We start from the raw sequence: 13,028 nt of genomic DNA on the forward strand, positions 1-13,028 counted from the left end.
CACAAGTCCGTTTGCTACATTTGTCTATATCCACATTTAAAATAAGTGATAAGTGAAATTAGACACATATAAATGTAAATGTATCAGTGGTTTGCAGAAACGTTAGCTGACTCAGTCACTGGGACCCGAGAAGACCTGAGAGGACCTCCAGCCCTTTTATCTTCCAGAAGGGCAAAAAATCTTCTGGAACGAGTTTCAGCTTTTTATCTCAAACAAAAATCTAATAATAGATGGTAGGAAAACAGAATCAAGCTTTGAGAGTGTGGGAGCTGTGTCTCTGAGGGGTTGTTTTTGAGTTTCTCTGCCTCGTACTTAACGGCGCTTTAAATACAGAGTCTGAGAACAGGCTTCCCGAGAGAATTAGTCACAACATTACGAGACTACTTTGGTAAACTCTACAATTTACTTTAATCATCATGGTCAAAATTTTAAACAGTCATCTTCCTCATTTTCACCGACATTACAATTACAATCACCATTAAAAAAAAAGCAAAACAAAAAAACCCCAATATTCTCATCTAATTAACAACGGATGGAAACAGCAGTTATCATCGTCACCTTTCATCACACCACCGCCGCCATCTCAGCCATCTTTAGCAGCAGCAGCATCGAGCCGATGGTTTAATAAATTAGGAGGTATACATGACGCAATGATGAGGTATATTACACTCAACTCACTGTCAGCTATCAACAACAGCTTAAAACTCAATTTGCATGTAAAGCAGCACATTCTGTAACACTCCAACAAATACTGTGTCGTCATAAATTACACGTACGTATATCAAAAAGACACAAAAATACTTTTCAAGTTTGTCATTTATCTAAATCTGTCAACACATATTGTTTCATGTTTAGCTCTACACCAATAACCAGACAGTAGTCGTCATTTATGAGAAAAATAACTACTCTACATCAGTGCAAAACATCAGCGAGAAATTACCGTGGAGAAAGCAGAACTAGGGTGCAGAGATACAGAGGCAGATTCCAGATGAGTATGTGTGTTAGTGGACATAAAGTGAATAAGGCAATGATTGACTCTACTCAAGATATCCATATGTGAATGGAGCAACTCTAAACCACTATATCTTACAGAATTTAAGGCATAGGTCGTCTTGGAGTGTCATACAGTACTACACGATGCATCGTTTATTCAAGACAACCACTTTTCCTCTGGATAATCGTCACATTTTTAAAGAAACAAAAACGAAAAATATGTATTTTTCCTCTCACCTGCAGCGCAACTTTACCATATAGATTGTGTTGGTGTGCGTTGCTGAGTTTCTAAAAGAACGCCCGCAGAGATCGGTGCCTCCGCTCAAATAAGATGGAACTAGATGGCACCCGGCTTGTGGTGCTCAAAGCGCCAAAAAATACATTTGACAAACCCGGTTACTCAGAAGAATCCACAGACCTTGTTGTGAGCAGTTTCATGTAGGGACTATTTTCTTTCTACCAAACTACACATGCCAACCCAAGGACACAGGAGTTAGGGTCGCCGAGGGGGCTGCAGCACCCTCTAAAGTGAGGCTTTTCTGGAAAAGGGACATTGCTGTTCAGTTCCAAATGTTATTTTTTAGCACTTTAAGCACCACAAGTCAGATGGCATCGTGTCACATTATTGGCCGACATCTCAATGGACGACATCTCCAAAACTCAACAAAGGCAAGAGGAAAAATATGTAACCCTTAAGCATGACAACAAAATAAAAAAGTAAATATATACCAATTAGTAATTACATAATTGTTTTCTCTGATATTTTCAGAAAGTGAACTGCAGCTACTCATACTTGGCTCACTGGGCATCACTGATGGTTTTGGCACTAACTCATACACTGTGAATCCAAATCCGTCACAAATCACAAGTGAACAGTGTTAACTGAAAATCAGATGTCCTCCAAGGAAACTTTGGCAATACGTGTTATTCTGTGTCCTGTTTTCTGAAGTAAGGCGTCGAAGCACCTCTAACTACAGTAAGTCAACTCTATAACAAGTGCAGCCCAGTCAAAAGCCCTCTGATACAGAGCTGCCTGTCTTCTGATACAGAATAAAACTGATAGGTACAATATGCAGTGGGTCGGATAACACTTTGTAAGTCAAGAGGGCTCTCGGGCTTAGGCCTGTCTTCAAGAAATGCCAGGAAACAGCAATACTGGACAAGTAATGGGACTAACAATACAGAATCTATTCAATCTGAGAGTAAAAAGGTTGTACTGGCTTCCTTCATAGCTATTCTGCACATTAAAAAATGTGTACTGGTTGCCAGGTGTCTTCCTCAGTTACACTATGAATGTCATTTTGATTTCCATGGAGAGATATTTAACTTTGAAGATGGAGATTTAGTCATACAAATGTTTCTGGGAAGCAAAAGTTGCTCTGGAAACAAGACAATTAAACTGAAACAACATTCTGTCTGTTCTAGTTCATTAAGGATTATCATTATTCACCGTTGCTTGTCTAGACTTTCTAATTAATGTTTCACTAAGGGCTAAAACAATTAGTCAATTAACAGCTTTGTCCATTGCCAGAATTTGAATTATTTAATTTTTATTTAAGTATTTTTTTAGTGGTTCCCCCCTATTCAAGTGTCAATATCTTTGGGTATTTTTATGATATTTTATTTTATGGACCACGCCAATCATCCATTAATCAAGAAGATAATTGTCTGATTTTTCAATAATGAAAATATTTGGTCGGTTCAGACTGTGGAAATGCCTCCAGCAAGAACTTGTTTTAGTCTCGTTTTGCTTTGGTTTAACAGGAAAAAGTGAAATAGTTTTTATTTCACGGGATATGTTGTCTTGTTTCGAAGAAGCTGTGCCCTCCAAGGCCCAGTGATGTTGCCAAAAACTTCAAATGCCTACCCTGTTTTTTGTAATTGCTTATCCAACTATAAATGTCAGGGTTTTTTTTCCAACATCTATTGCTTTGCTTAGTTTGAGACATGCTTTACTGTGTTTAAAAAAATCAAATCTAGAGATAGAAACTAATGGATCAGATCAGATCAGATGGTTAACATTATGCAATTCAGCACTCAATATTGTTCACTCAAGATCTAGCCACACTGAGGAGATCTACATTAGCTAGTTAGCTTAGTTGACCTTCCACATTCACAGTAGTCATAATAGCCTATACAATTTAAAAATTGCTATCATCATATATGCATGTTGTCTTGTTTTCAAGGCTCAGAAACAAGCAATTTGTCATTGTTAATAAATATAGACAAAAATAAATAGAAATCAAAATAAAGAAATTACCACCATTTTTCTTTCGTGTCCATCTAAATGTGTGAGAAAGCTCGGAGCAGCCTCTGTGGGTTACTCCTCTCTGTGAGCACCAACCCGGGTAAGTACAGTCAATCATGCTTCACTTGACTAAACAACCTGAGGGGCGCATGTCAGTCATGAGAGCAGAGGCAGCCCATTTTTCCCATTATAACTCTGCTTGGCCGAGTCGGTAAGTCCTTCAAAATAGCTGCTGAGAGCACATGATACACAAGAAAACACATAATCTTTCTTTTCCTCTTACACTACAAGGCAGTGTACTACAAAATACAATTGTCTAATTGGGGGTGGGTTTTTTTGCCCCATCAAGGATGAAATAACATAATTTAATCTGTGTACCATCTACATTTATCTGTATTTATTTGTAATTTGCTGATCTATTCTGGGGGATACTTTCCCTGCTGCTCCTCCTGAGGTTTCTTCATTTCCCTCCTCCTTTAACAAGTTATTTTTTGGGGACTTGAATTAAGGGTCTAAGGACAAAGGACAGAGGGTGTTGTGTGCCAACATGTGCCTCATACCTAAACATACCATTGTTTGCCAATGACTTCGAAAATAACATACATGACAGCTCCCAAAACAACGTAACATAAGTTAATTACATTAGGTATTTACCTTTATGAAATGGTGGATCCTCTCCGATCTTCCCCCACGCTGACTTTTCTAGCTCTTTATACTAAATCACCTGACTTACTCATTTGCTTCTGTTGTTATCACTATGGCCACTAGAGGTCGCCGCTAACTTTCGTTCTGAAGTAAACATTGATTGCACAATGAAATGACAATATAATAATGAAACAATCAACATTTAGATTAGTTCCCTATAAACCTTGCTTTATATGTACTATTTTGTCTACCAAAAAAATTGCACGAAATGTCCTGGCCTGGCACCGTTTCCATCTGCTTTCACATCTCCGTTATAGACTAAATGCATGAATAAACTCGCTCTTAATCCTGTGTTGCTGTACGCTGAGGTACAGAAACGACCAGGTTGTCTTTGCAACAGCTGCACCAACAATAATACCACTTGGAAACACTGGGGGGGAAAGTCGACTGTTTCCAGTTTAAACACGACCAGGGTCATTTTTTTGTTGACGACGGGCTGCGTATGCTGCACAGATTGTAAAGCTTCTTCAGGCAAGTTGTGATTCTTTTGATTCTGGGCTTTTTAAATAAAATTGACTTGACTGTCTGCTGTATGTTCTCATCTGTAATGCTTATAGGGGACTCGGTTTGTGTCAGGTTTTGGTTAGGCTAGTTTTCAGTGCTACATACAGTTTTAAACATATCAACTTGTCACTTTGCACAAACTAAAACAGACATTCCTTATCCTTATAATATGAATATATATACGACAATAATGTCAAAACAAACAGATATTCTGCAAAATTATTATATATCTTCAGACTGAAAGCTACCCTAGTTAAAATGAGGCTATGAACTGGCCGTTCTTCTTGGGCGAGCACATCTGTCTCTCCAGGTGGATGTGAAATCTGCCGTTGCTTATTGTCCTCACATCAAGTTCACTGCACTGATCTGCTGTTCTGGGCACTCAGTATGCAAGCACAGTGGTATTACTGTGCAGGGATTTGCCCTTGTCTGTACTGACTTTCTCTTTTTTTTTGGGGCATGTCAGACCAAATTCAAGCAGACGTGGACAGGAACAACCCAATATTTGTTCTCTTCTTCATCGACGATAAATCAGCTTCACATTTCCCTGACAGTTGCCGGGTCGACCCTCAGACCGTGTCCCATCAGTCCGCTTCCTGTCACTCCGCTGTCGGTATACTGTTGCCCTGGTTCACGTGCCTGGGCCCGGACGCGTTCAAGGAGCTACGCTTCAGCAGCCTGTTGATGATGTCAGTGCACGTCTTCTTGTACTGGTGTCGGAGCAGGGAGTACACGAAGGGGTCGCAGGCTGCCTTGCTGTAAGTTAAGCACTTGGAGACAATTCCCCAGTGGGGGTTGATAGGCACCGCTGGAAATAACTCCACGATCCTGCAGGCAAGCACAAAGAGAGGGTGGTGAGAGAGAGAGAGAGAGCTGTGGAAAGGGAAGCCAACATGCTGGGGAAAAAAACATGCATGCCCTAAGCTTATAATGCAGAAATAAAAATAGATTTGAAAGACACTGTTGCCCATAATATGTCCATTATCATTGGAATTAAAATGCTTCTTTACTACTGCAATTATGTTAAGGACCATGATCCTGCACGATCCTTCTGTGGAGTATTTATTCTGTCATAAGGTATTGTTTGCAATCAGCCACAATATACAATGTAGGTAGCTTTTGTCCTTTTCTGTCTTGTGGATGTTTTGTTGTATGTGGATTACAGTGTGAGGCCACTTTTCATCTCATTTCTCATTTACATGCGGCAGTATTTCATGTCAAAGAGGCAGAGCCATAAAGCATAAAACACACCTGCCTTAGCAGTAATGGATGTCTGGAAACGACCCAAATAGCTGTGATTGTTATTTAACGCCAGACACTACAGGCAAAAACGTCTTGTCAATTTTTCCATAACTTATTAATAATGCATCATTTACATATTTAAACATAAGATATCAGAAAATTTGCAATCCAAAAAAACTGTCATAATATAACTGATCAGTTGGAAAGGCTTCATGGTGAAATTAACAGTATGAGTCTTGTTTAAATGCCAGTAATCTCCACTTCAGTAGCACTTAAATACACCAAACTTTCCAGCTTTATTCCTATATTCTGAAAGTTTGTGTCAAGAGATTTCATGTGTCTTTCACTCCCAGCGCATCAAATAAAGCAGCCTGCTCGGTGGCCTTAAGCTTATGCTTCTGATGGGGCGATTGGACAGGTCGTTAACTCGACTTCACCTCCAAGACTGGGGTTCTTGTCCTGTTTGTGTTCAAGAGTTATGTTACATAAGTAGGTTAATGTACATAAATGGTGTAATTTAAGTTGCAGGACTGAATGTAGTTGATTTCACCAAAAGTCTGATATTTTCCTAAACCTAACCAAGTAGTTTTGTTGCCTAAAGCTAATTAAGTAGTTTTGGTGCCTAAACCTAACCAAATTGCAACCATTTTCACAATGTTACCAACAGTCCAATATTCATAACATGTCATAATAAATTAACTGTTTGTGAGCAGGCTTTATTTTGAAAGTCTAACCGGACCAAAACTGATGCTGGAGACGGAGGTAGAGCATCATAATTTGAAGCTAAGGCCGCTGACCAAGTTGGGAGTGAGAACATGTTGATCTTTCATATCTTTCATATTTATGGAGTGATAAAAAGAGATCTGTAAAAACACTCTCATATCTCAACATAATGAAACAAGAATTCTGACCCTGGATTGATCCAGTGTTCAGATTTCCATTCTGGATATCTAAGCAAATAAGCACATGTTTTATTAGGTTGTCTCATTCGCTTATTTAAACATAGAAATTCAGAAAACTTTTAATACAAAAAATAATTATCTTGATGTAAGAAATCAGCAGGGGAAGTTTCATGTTGATCTATTGGTTAAAATCTTACCCTATTCACCTCTACTGTCTTGCCTACAAACAGTATTACACTGAGGACAGAGTGCAATAAGTTCTTCCAGCAGTCTGTGGAAATAAAATACCCTTCTGTACTTAAAATACTGTATATTTAAAGGGGCTCCTAACGAGCTTTACAGTCTTGTCTACACCTCAAAGTAGCTGATGTCAGTCAAGCTCATAAAGACAGAAAATTGGTGCTTTCACACTAATTTTTGTCAAGCATACAAATATTTTACCGTACGTGGTGTCATAAAAGGTATGAAAAAAAATTGCTGACCCTCTACTCTTGCACTCTGTGTGATTGCTCTGTCCACAATCAAGCTCTGTCAGCACATTAACACGGGCCTCATATGGGCCAGTAGCCATCGCTGGCATTTGCCCACACACTCCACATCACAGGAGTGAACAGGAGGTTAAATCAGCTGCCACACGGCACGGCACGGCTTTTTACTATACAAACGATGACCCCGACAACAAATGAGCATCAGAGGAGGCAGTGAAGGAGCTTTTAGCGTTATGTATTCAGATTGCAATTAGTAAACTGCCATTTGCAGAATGAGAGCATGCACAGTGCTGCTGTGGACATTACTGACTGTTGAACTGATAACACAACAAACCGTCAGTGGTTGTTATCCGAGTGCATTAAAAACTTTAAAAATGAAAAAGACCATCTTCAATTTAAGATGTGGTAACCCCTCTCCTGAATACCCAGTCTCCTTTGATTGGTCAGCTCACACATGCCTGAGCCAGCACCACTAACAACAACAGAGCAGCTGTGCTAAATCAATTCTTAGGCGCCAAACTAGCTGTAGGCATAAATAATGCAAATATGTGACATGGTGACATAGTGTGATGTCACAAAGTCACAGAATTAAGGTGCAACTACTGTTGAGGTGTTTCAGTAGTGTTTTCTGTGGGAGAGAGGAGCTTCGGTTGGTGCGGACTTTGACCTTTTTAACTTTCAAGATCTTTTACATGCACAAGAACCTATAAAACACTGAAGGAAAAGAAAAATGAAAAAACATAATAGGTCTCCTTTAACATTACAACACCCGCTGCTCCGGTGGTTTTCAAGCGGACAGACTGTTAAACCAAACTCCATTCTAAAAGTAGGTGTTTTATGGTAGAGCCCTGTTGTTTCCACAGTCGGAAGTGTTGTTGCATTATCAAGAAGGCTCTTTTCTTATTTGCTTCAATCGAAGCAAGGCACACATATCATAAGCTAATTAAACTTTAGCTTAAAGCTATTTCAGTGTCAATGCAGTGCTTTATAAACCATTTAGAAAGCAATTGTTTATTTTAAGGTTGCAACTGATGACTAAGCCATCTTGGCTTCTCTCCTCTCCTCGCACACTATATTTTTTTATATTCTCATGTCTCATGTAACCTCCTCTTCATGTCCACTATCCATCACACCAGGCCTTGTGTGACATCATCTCTTTGTCCAGTGATTGATGTCACTGGTTTCTACCTGACTAACTGATGCACCCGACGAACTTGAGCAGAAAAGTGCTAATGCAGCAGCAACAGCAGAGAAGAGGCATATTACTTATCACAAGGTCAGCCAATCTCATCTTCCAACTCCGGCCGGGGCGGAGAGGAAGCAGAGAGGTGGTGGTGGTGGTGGTGGTGGAGGGGGGAGCTGACAGCAGAGGAGGGAGGTTTGGGGGGATACCGACAAAACAAAAGGGCTGCGTACAACGAAGCGTGCTGGCTTACTTTCCCTCCCTCTCCCATCTTCTACAACGCTCACCTCGTGATCACATAGGGAGCGAAGCAGAGCATGAAGGTGCCGATGAAGGTGCTGATCTTCCTTGTCGCTCTTTGTCGCCTCCTCTTCTGCTCCTCCAAGCAACGCTGGCGAACACTGGAAACACAATGAGTGTGCAGCAGGGTTATTATCAGTGGGACACACTCAGGGAAGACCACAAAGTGTCTTTAAAATCCGCTTACAAGACAGCAAGGAGTGGATGTACCTCTGTTTATTTCTGATGTGAACAGTAAAGATGGTTGTTAGCCATGAGATTAAATTATGCAGTGTAAGCAGCTTGAATCCGGTGGAAAATAATAAAAACTCCTAAATAGTCAAGCTGCATCGATTAATCACACAGTTGTTGACTGTGTTGGGCGAGTTCTTTCCAAAATGTAATGTGTGACGTATTCATAGTTAAAGGGCGAGTTCACCCAACAAACTACATATTTTTCCTCTTAACTATAGTGCTATTTATACATCTAGATTTTTTTGGTGTAAGTTGAAAACAACAACAACAAGAATTGAAACAAGATGGCAGTCGGCTCGTGGTGCTCAAAACGCCAAAATATACATTTGAAAAACTCAACAGCAATGTCTCTTTCCAGAAATCATGACCTGGTTACTCAAGATAACCCACAGACCTTGTTGTGAGCAGTTTCATGTAAGAACTATTTTCTTTCTATCAAACTACTCAGGAAGTGTGCATCCACTCACGGACGAGAGGCTAGCTAAGTTAGCAAATGAGCTAACGTTTGCAGGAGGACGCCGTTGATGTTCACGTTACGCACAACCCTCTCATCGATTTGCAGATGCAACCTTCCTTCTCTGCCGTGATATGGTAGAAAGAAAATAGTTCCTGCGTGAAACTGCTCACAACAAGGTCTGCGGATTATCTTGAGTAACCAGGTCATGATTTCTGGTTGTGAGCAATTTCATGTAGGAACTACTTTTTTCAATCATATCACCCCCCCAGAAGGAAGTTGGTCCACAGAAGTTCGTAGCATAAACATTAATGGCGTAATCCTGGGTTGAGCTGTAACGTTAGCTAGAATCATTAGCTTACTTAGCTAACCTGAGTTGTGCACACTTGATGCGATTGGCCGGTGTAGATCTGTTGAAAGATGTTGCGTCATGAAACTGCTCACAACAAGCCTTGGAGGGCAACCAGTTCATGATTTCTGGAAAGAGGCTTCGCTGTCGAGTGTTTCAGATGTATTTTTTTGGCGCCATCTGGTTCCATTATATTCCAAAGAACGGACGATATCGCCAAATCTCTGCAACTCACACCAAAACGATCTAGATGGATAGATAGCACTACAGGTGACAGGAAAAACATGTGTTTTAGTTTTGGGGGGTGAACCACCCCTTTAAACAAAAGAGGAGCTAGCAGAGGCTGATGTAAAACAATCTTGTCCTCGAGGACCACTCACTTCAAGAATTACATTTTCAACACCTTCTGCGTGCGCGCCCTGTCCATGATGTCATGATGATGACATGCTGACCCCCGAAAATGATTTTTGAAATGGAGGTCATCGGTGTGAGTTAGGACAGGCAGACAGGCACACACACACACACATACACACACACACACACACACACACACACAGATTATATATTGGTTTTGAGCTGCACTGTGTGGAGCAGAGCAAAGCAATCACTCTGGATGACATTTCAATAGACTCCTATTTTGCATCCCCCCTGAATACCGAGGACACAATTCAAATGTCAGTGTGAGGATGGCAAAGCATCATTAGCCGCACACACAGTCATGTGAGGCTTCAACATCAGTGTGAACAGGGAGGATGGCACCAACTACACAATCTGCACCCAGGGAGGTTCATCTCCTCCTGGATTGGAGGGTTGATTTGTACAGTTTGTTCTTTTTCTTCTAAATACTCTCTTCTAACTGAAACATCTTGATATTCCCTTTTCTTTGCTTTCCAAATGTGAATCTACATTGCAGACTGCTCTACAGGAGTAAGAGGTGTCTGATGCAGGAGTAAGACAAGCAGGGATTTTCAGTTAAAGGGGCTCACCTGGGGTGTATATCCACTAGCAGCACCAAAGTTTGCATTGTAATAACGTCGATCCTCTTACAGTGAAACCTCGCCACTTTAAGCACTTTGAGGTATGTGACACACAGCACTATAAAAGACAGGAGAAAGGTGAAGGAGTGGAAAAAGACGGTGAAGATAACAAACTGCGTCCGACTGCTCGCCCTCGGGTTGGAGAGGGTGCAGGACGCGTAAAGCCGGTGGTATCCCACCCAGGAGAGGCTGGTGGCCACCGTGGAGAAGGACATGGAGTGCGCCCACGTGTACCCGAGCACGAACGCCGCGTCTTTGTGGCGCATCTTGGAGTGGTACCTCAGGGGGAACACCACCGCGATCCACCTGTCGATGCTCAGCGCTGCCATGCTCAGCATCGAGTTGGTGGACAGGAAGGTCTCCAGGAAGCCCACGATCTGACAGAAGCCGTCTCCTCCCGGCTGATTCTTGCTGACGAGTCCCACCAGAGTGAGCGGCATGTTGGACACGGTCAGCAACAAGTTGCAGAAGGTGAGGTTGAGGTTGAACAGACCTGGGACCTGCTTGCGGATCTCCGGGTTGTACAGAAAGCAGATCAGCACCAGGACGTTGGACAGCAACGACACGATGATAATCACAACCACCAACACAGAGAGAATTACCTCCGCAGTGTCCATCCTGTGGATAACTCACTTATCCTCACTTTTTGTGCGCATATCCAGCTGCAAAATGGCATAAATCACCCATAACCGTGTCCATGCATCCCAAGATCTCTCCACCGGTGGAGTCCCCCTCTTCCTCTCCACTACACCTTGTCCGAGACAGCCAGGATGATCAGGAGGGTTCCGGCTGAAGGACGATCTCCCCTCTTTTCCTGTAAACTACACGAAGGAGCTCCCGTGCCAAAGCTGCTCTAGTCTGGCACTGCGTCTTGCGGTGGGGTTTTGTCGTCCAGTGATGCGCTCTCGAGGCATCCCCCCTCCGCACACACTGCACAGTGTGTGGGCTCTGCTTGATCTCTCCCCCCGTCTGCTCTGAGAAACAGTGAAGAGCACTGATAAGAGTGAAGAGGGGATTCCGTCTGGATAAATTAACTGCACGGGTTCCCCAGAGAGTTCCCATCCTTTCTCATAAAATCCAAACGTGTTCTTTCAGTGCGTAAAATGCTTTCTTCTCTCTCTTTATGACACCATTTTTTTTTTTAATTTTACAAATAACTGTCAACACAATAGGCCTACATGAAGCTATCATTGTCTTATTTCTTTTGTTCTGAAAAGTCTCATGTAGATTTTATTTCTAGGGAAGAAGAAGGCAGCCACGTCATGACAGGAAATACACATCAGACATATTCAGGTAAAGAAACTGCATAAATGAGCTTAAACAGTATCCTGTTGAAACACTCACACTGGAATCATCAAAAAGCCCCATAAAGGTGCAAAGGTGGTCTTTTTCCCCCACTATTGCTGATTAAAGGGGCACTATGTACTTTGAAGAAGAATTTCAAACTCAGAATATTAATATTTACAATATTAATGAGGTAATAATACAAACTCAGAAATATTTATTTTTGCTATAAACAAGCTGTTCTCGGAGGAAAATAAGGTCCCAAGATCACTCTTTGAAGCTAGAAAGCTGGCAGGGTCCGCCACATGTAAACAAACTAAAACAGTGTGAAATTGTGTTGTCCTTCAAGGTCAGCTTGTTTATTTGCCGTGTTTAAAAACATCACTCAGCAAAGATCTTTCTTTTCATCTCATAAAAATCTCTTCCCCAAAACAACATAGTGCACCTTTAAATCACATTAAGGTGGTCAAGTCTGGCTTCACTGCTTTCGACCATCAGTGCATTCCAGCAGCATCCCTCCCCCTCAAATATCTGTACAAATTACATCCGCTCCATCAGATTGATACGACACAACGTCTGGAAGCCGGATGACGCCCCCGCACTCTGCTGCCCCTCTGGACTTGAGTGTGGAGAATCTTTTTCCTCTGAAGCGTGGGACTCATCCGAGTGTGCCGCAGCACGTGAGCCACTGAAGGCGCCGGAGCAGGGTGAGGTGCTGGTTGCAATGAGGGGGGAAGGGAGGGGGGGGTCAGAGTGAGAGCGTGTGAGTGGGTGGGAAAGAGTTATTGTTCCTGCAACACGCATGCACGTGGTGTTTGACAGCGGAGGCCTCTGTCTCTCTCCTTGGTGGTAAGAAGAGGAGAAAGAGGAGGAAAGTAAACGTCTGATGCAAAGAGAAGGCGGCTGTAGGGGGAAAGGCAGACAGCCCTGCCAGCTGCTGGGTGTTATTAAGCTGAAATGCTGCTCCAGTGAGGCTTTGGCAATGATGGATGCATCTCCAGCACTGTACTCTCACATGTGACGGCGTGGGGCGATTCTAGGATCAACCCTTTAGGGGAGCTGACAATCAAACACAAACATACTGCATGCAGCTGGAAGATGACAT

The 13,028-nt window shown here is 42.1% G+C and overlaps 1 protein-coding gene across 1 annotated transcript; it reads right to left on the reverse strand.

The window, feature by feature from the left end:
* Positions 1-390: 390 nt before the first annotated feature.
* On the reverse strand, positions 391-11,543 carry LOC311250624 (G-protein coupled receptor 26-like). Its single transcript, XM_084342474.1, has 3 exons — positions 10,589-11,543; positions 8,553-8,666; positions 391-5,278 (listed from the first exon to the last, which is right to left on the reverse strand). The coding sequence occupies exons 1-3, from the start codon at positions 11,254-11,256 to the stop codon at positions 5,050-5,052; spliced, it is 1,011 nt and encodes a 336-aa protein (XP_084198600.1). The 5' UTR covers positions 11,257-11,543; the 3' UTR covers positions 391-5,049.
* Between the last annotated feature and the right edge of the window lie 1,485 nt (positions 11,544-13,028).

The sequence above is a fragment of the Pagrus pagrus genome (assembly GCF_965226575.1).
Source record: "Pagrus pagrus genome assembly, chromosome: 21".
Taxonomy (NCBI): Eukaryota; Metazoa; Chordata; class Actinopteri; order Spariformes; family Sparidae; genus Pagrus; species Pagrus pagrus.

Coding starts and splice junctions, on each gene's coding strand:
- LOC311250624 (XM_084342474.1), bottom strand. CDS start 11,256: ATGGACACTGCGGAGGTAATTCTCTCTGTGTTGGTGGTTGTGATTATC. Junction 8,667..10,588: donor CTAGTGGATATACACCCCAG/GTGAGCCCCTTT, acceptor TTGTGTTTCCAG/TGTTCGCCAGCGTTGCTTGG. Junction 5,279..8,552: donor GCTCCCTATGTGATCACGAG/GTGAGCGTTGTA, acceptor GCTTGCCTGCAG/GATCGTGGAGTTATTTCCAG.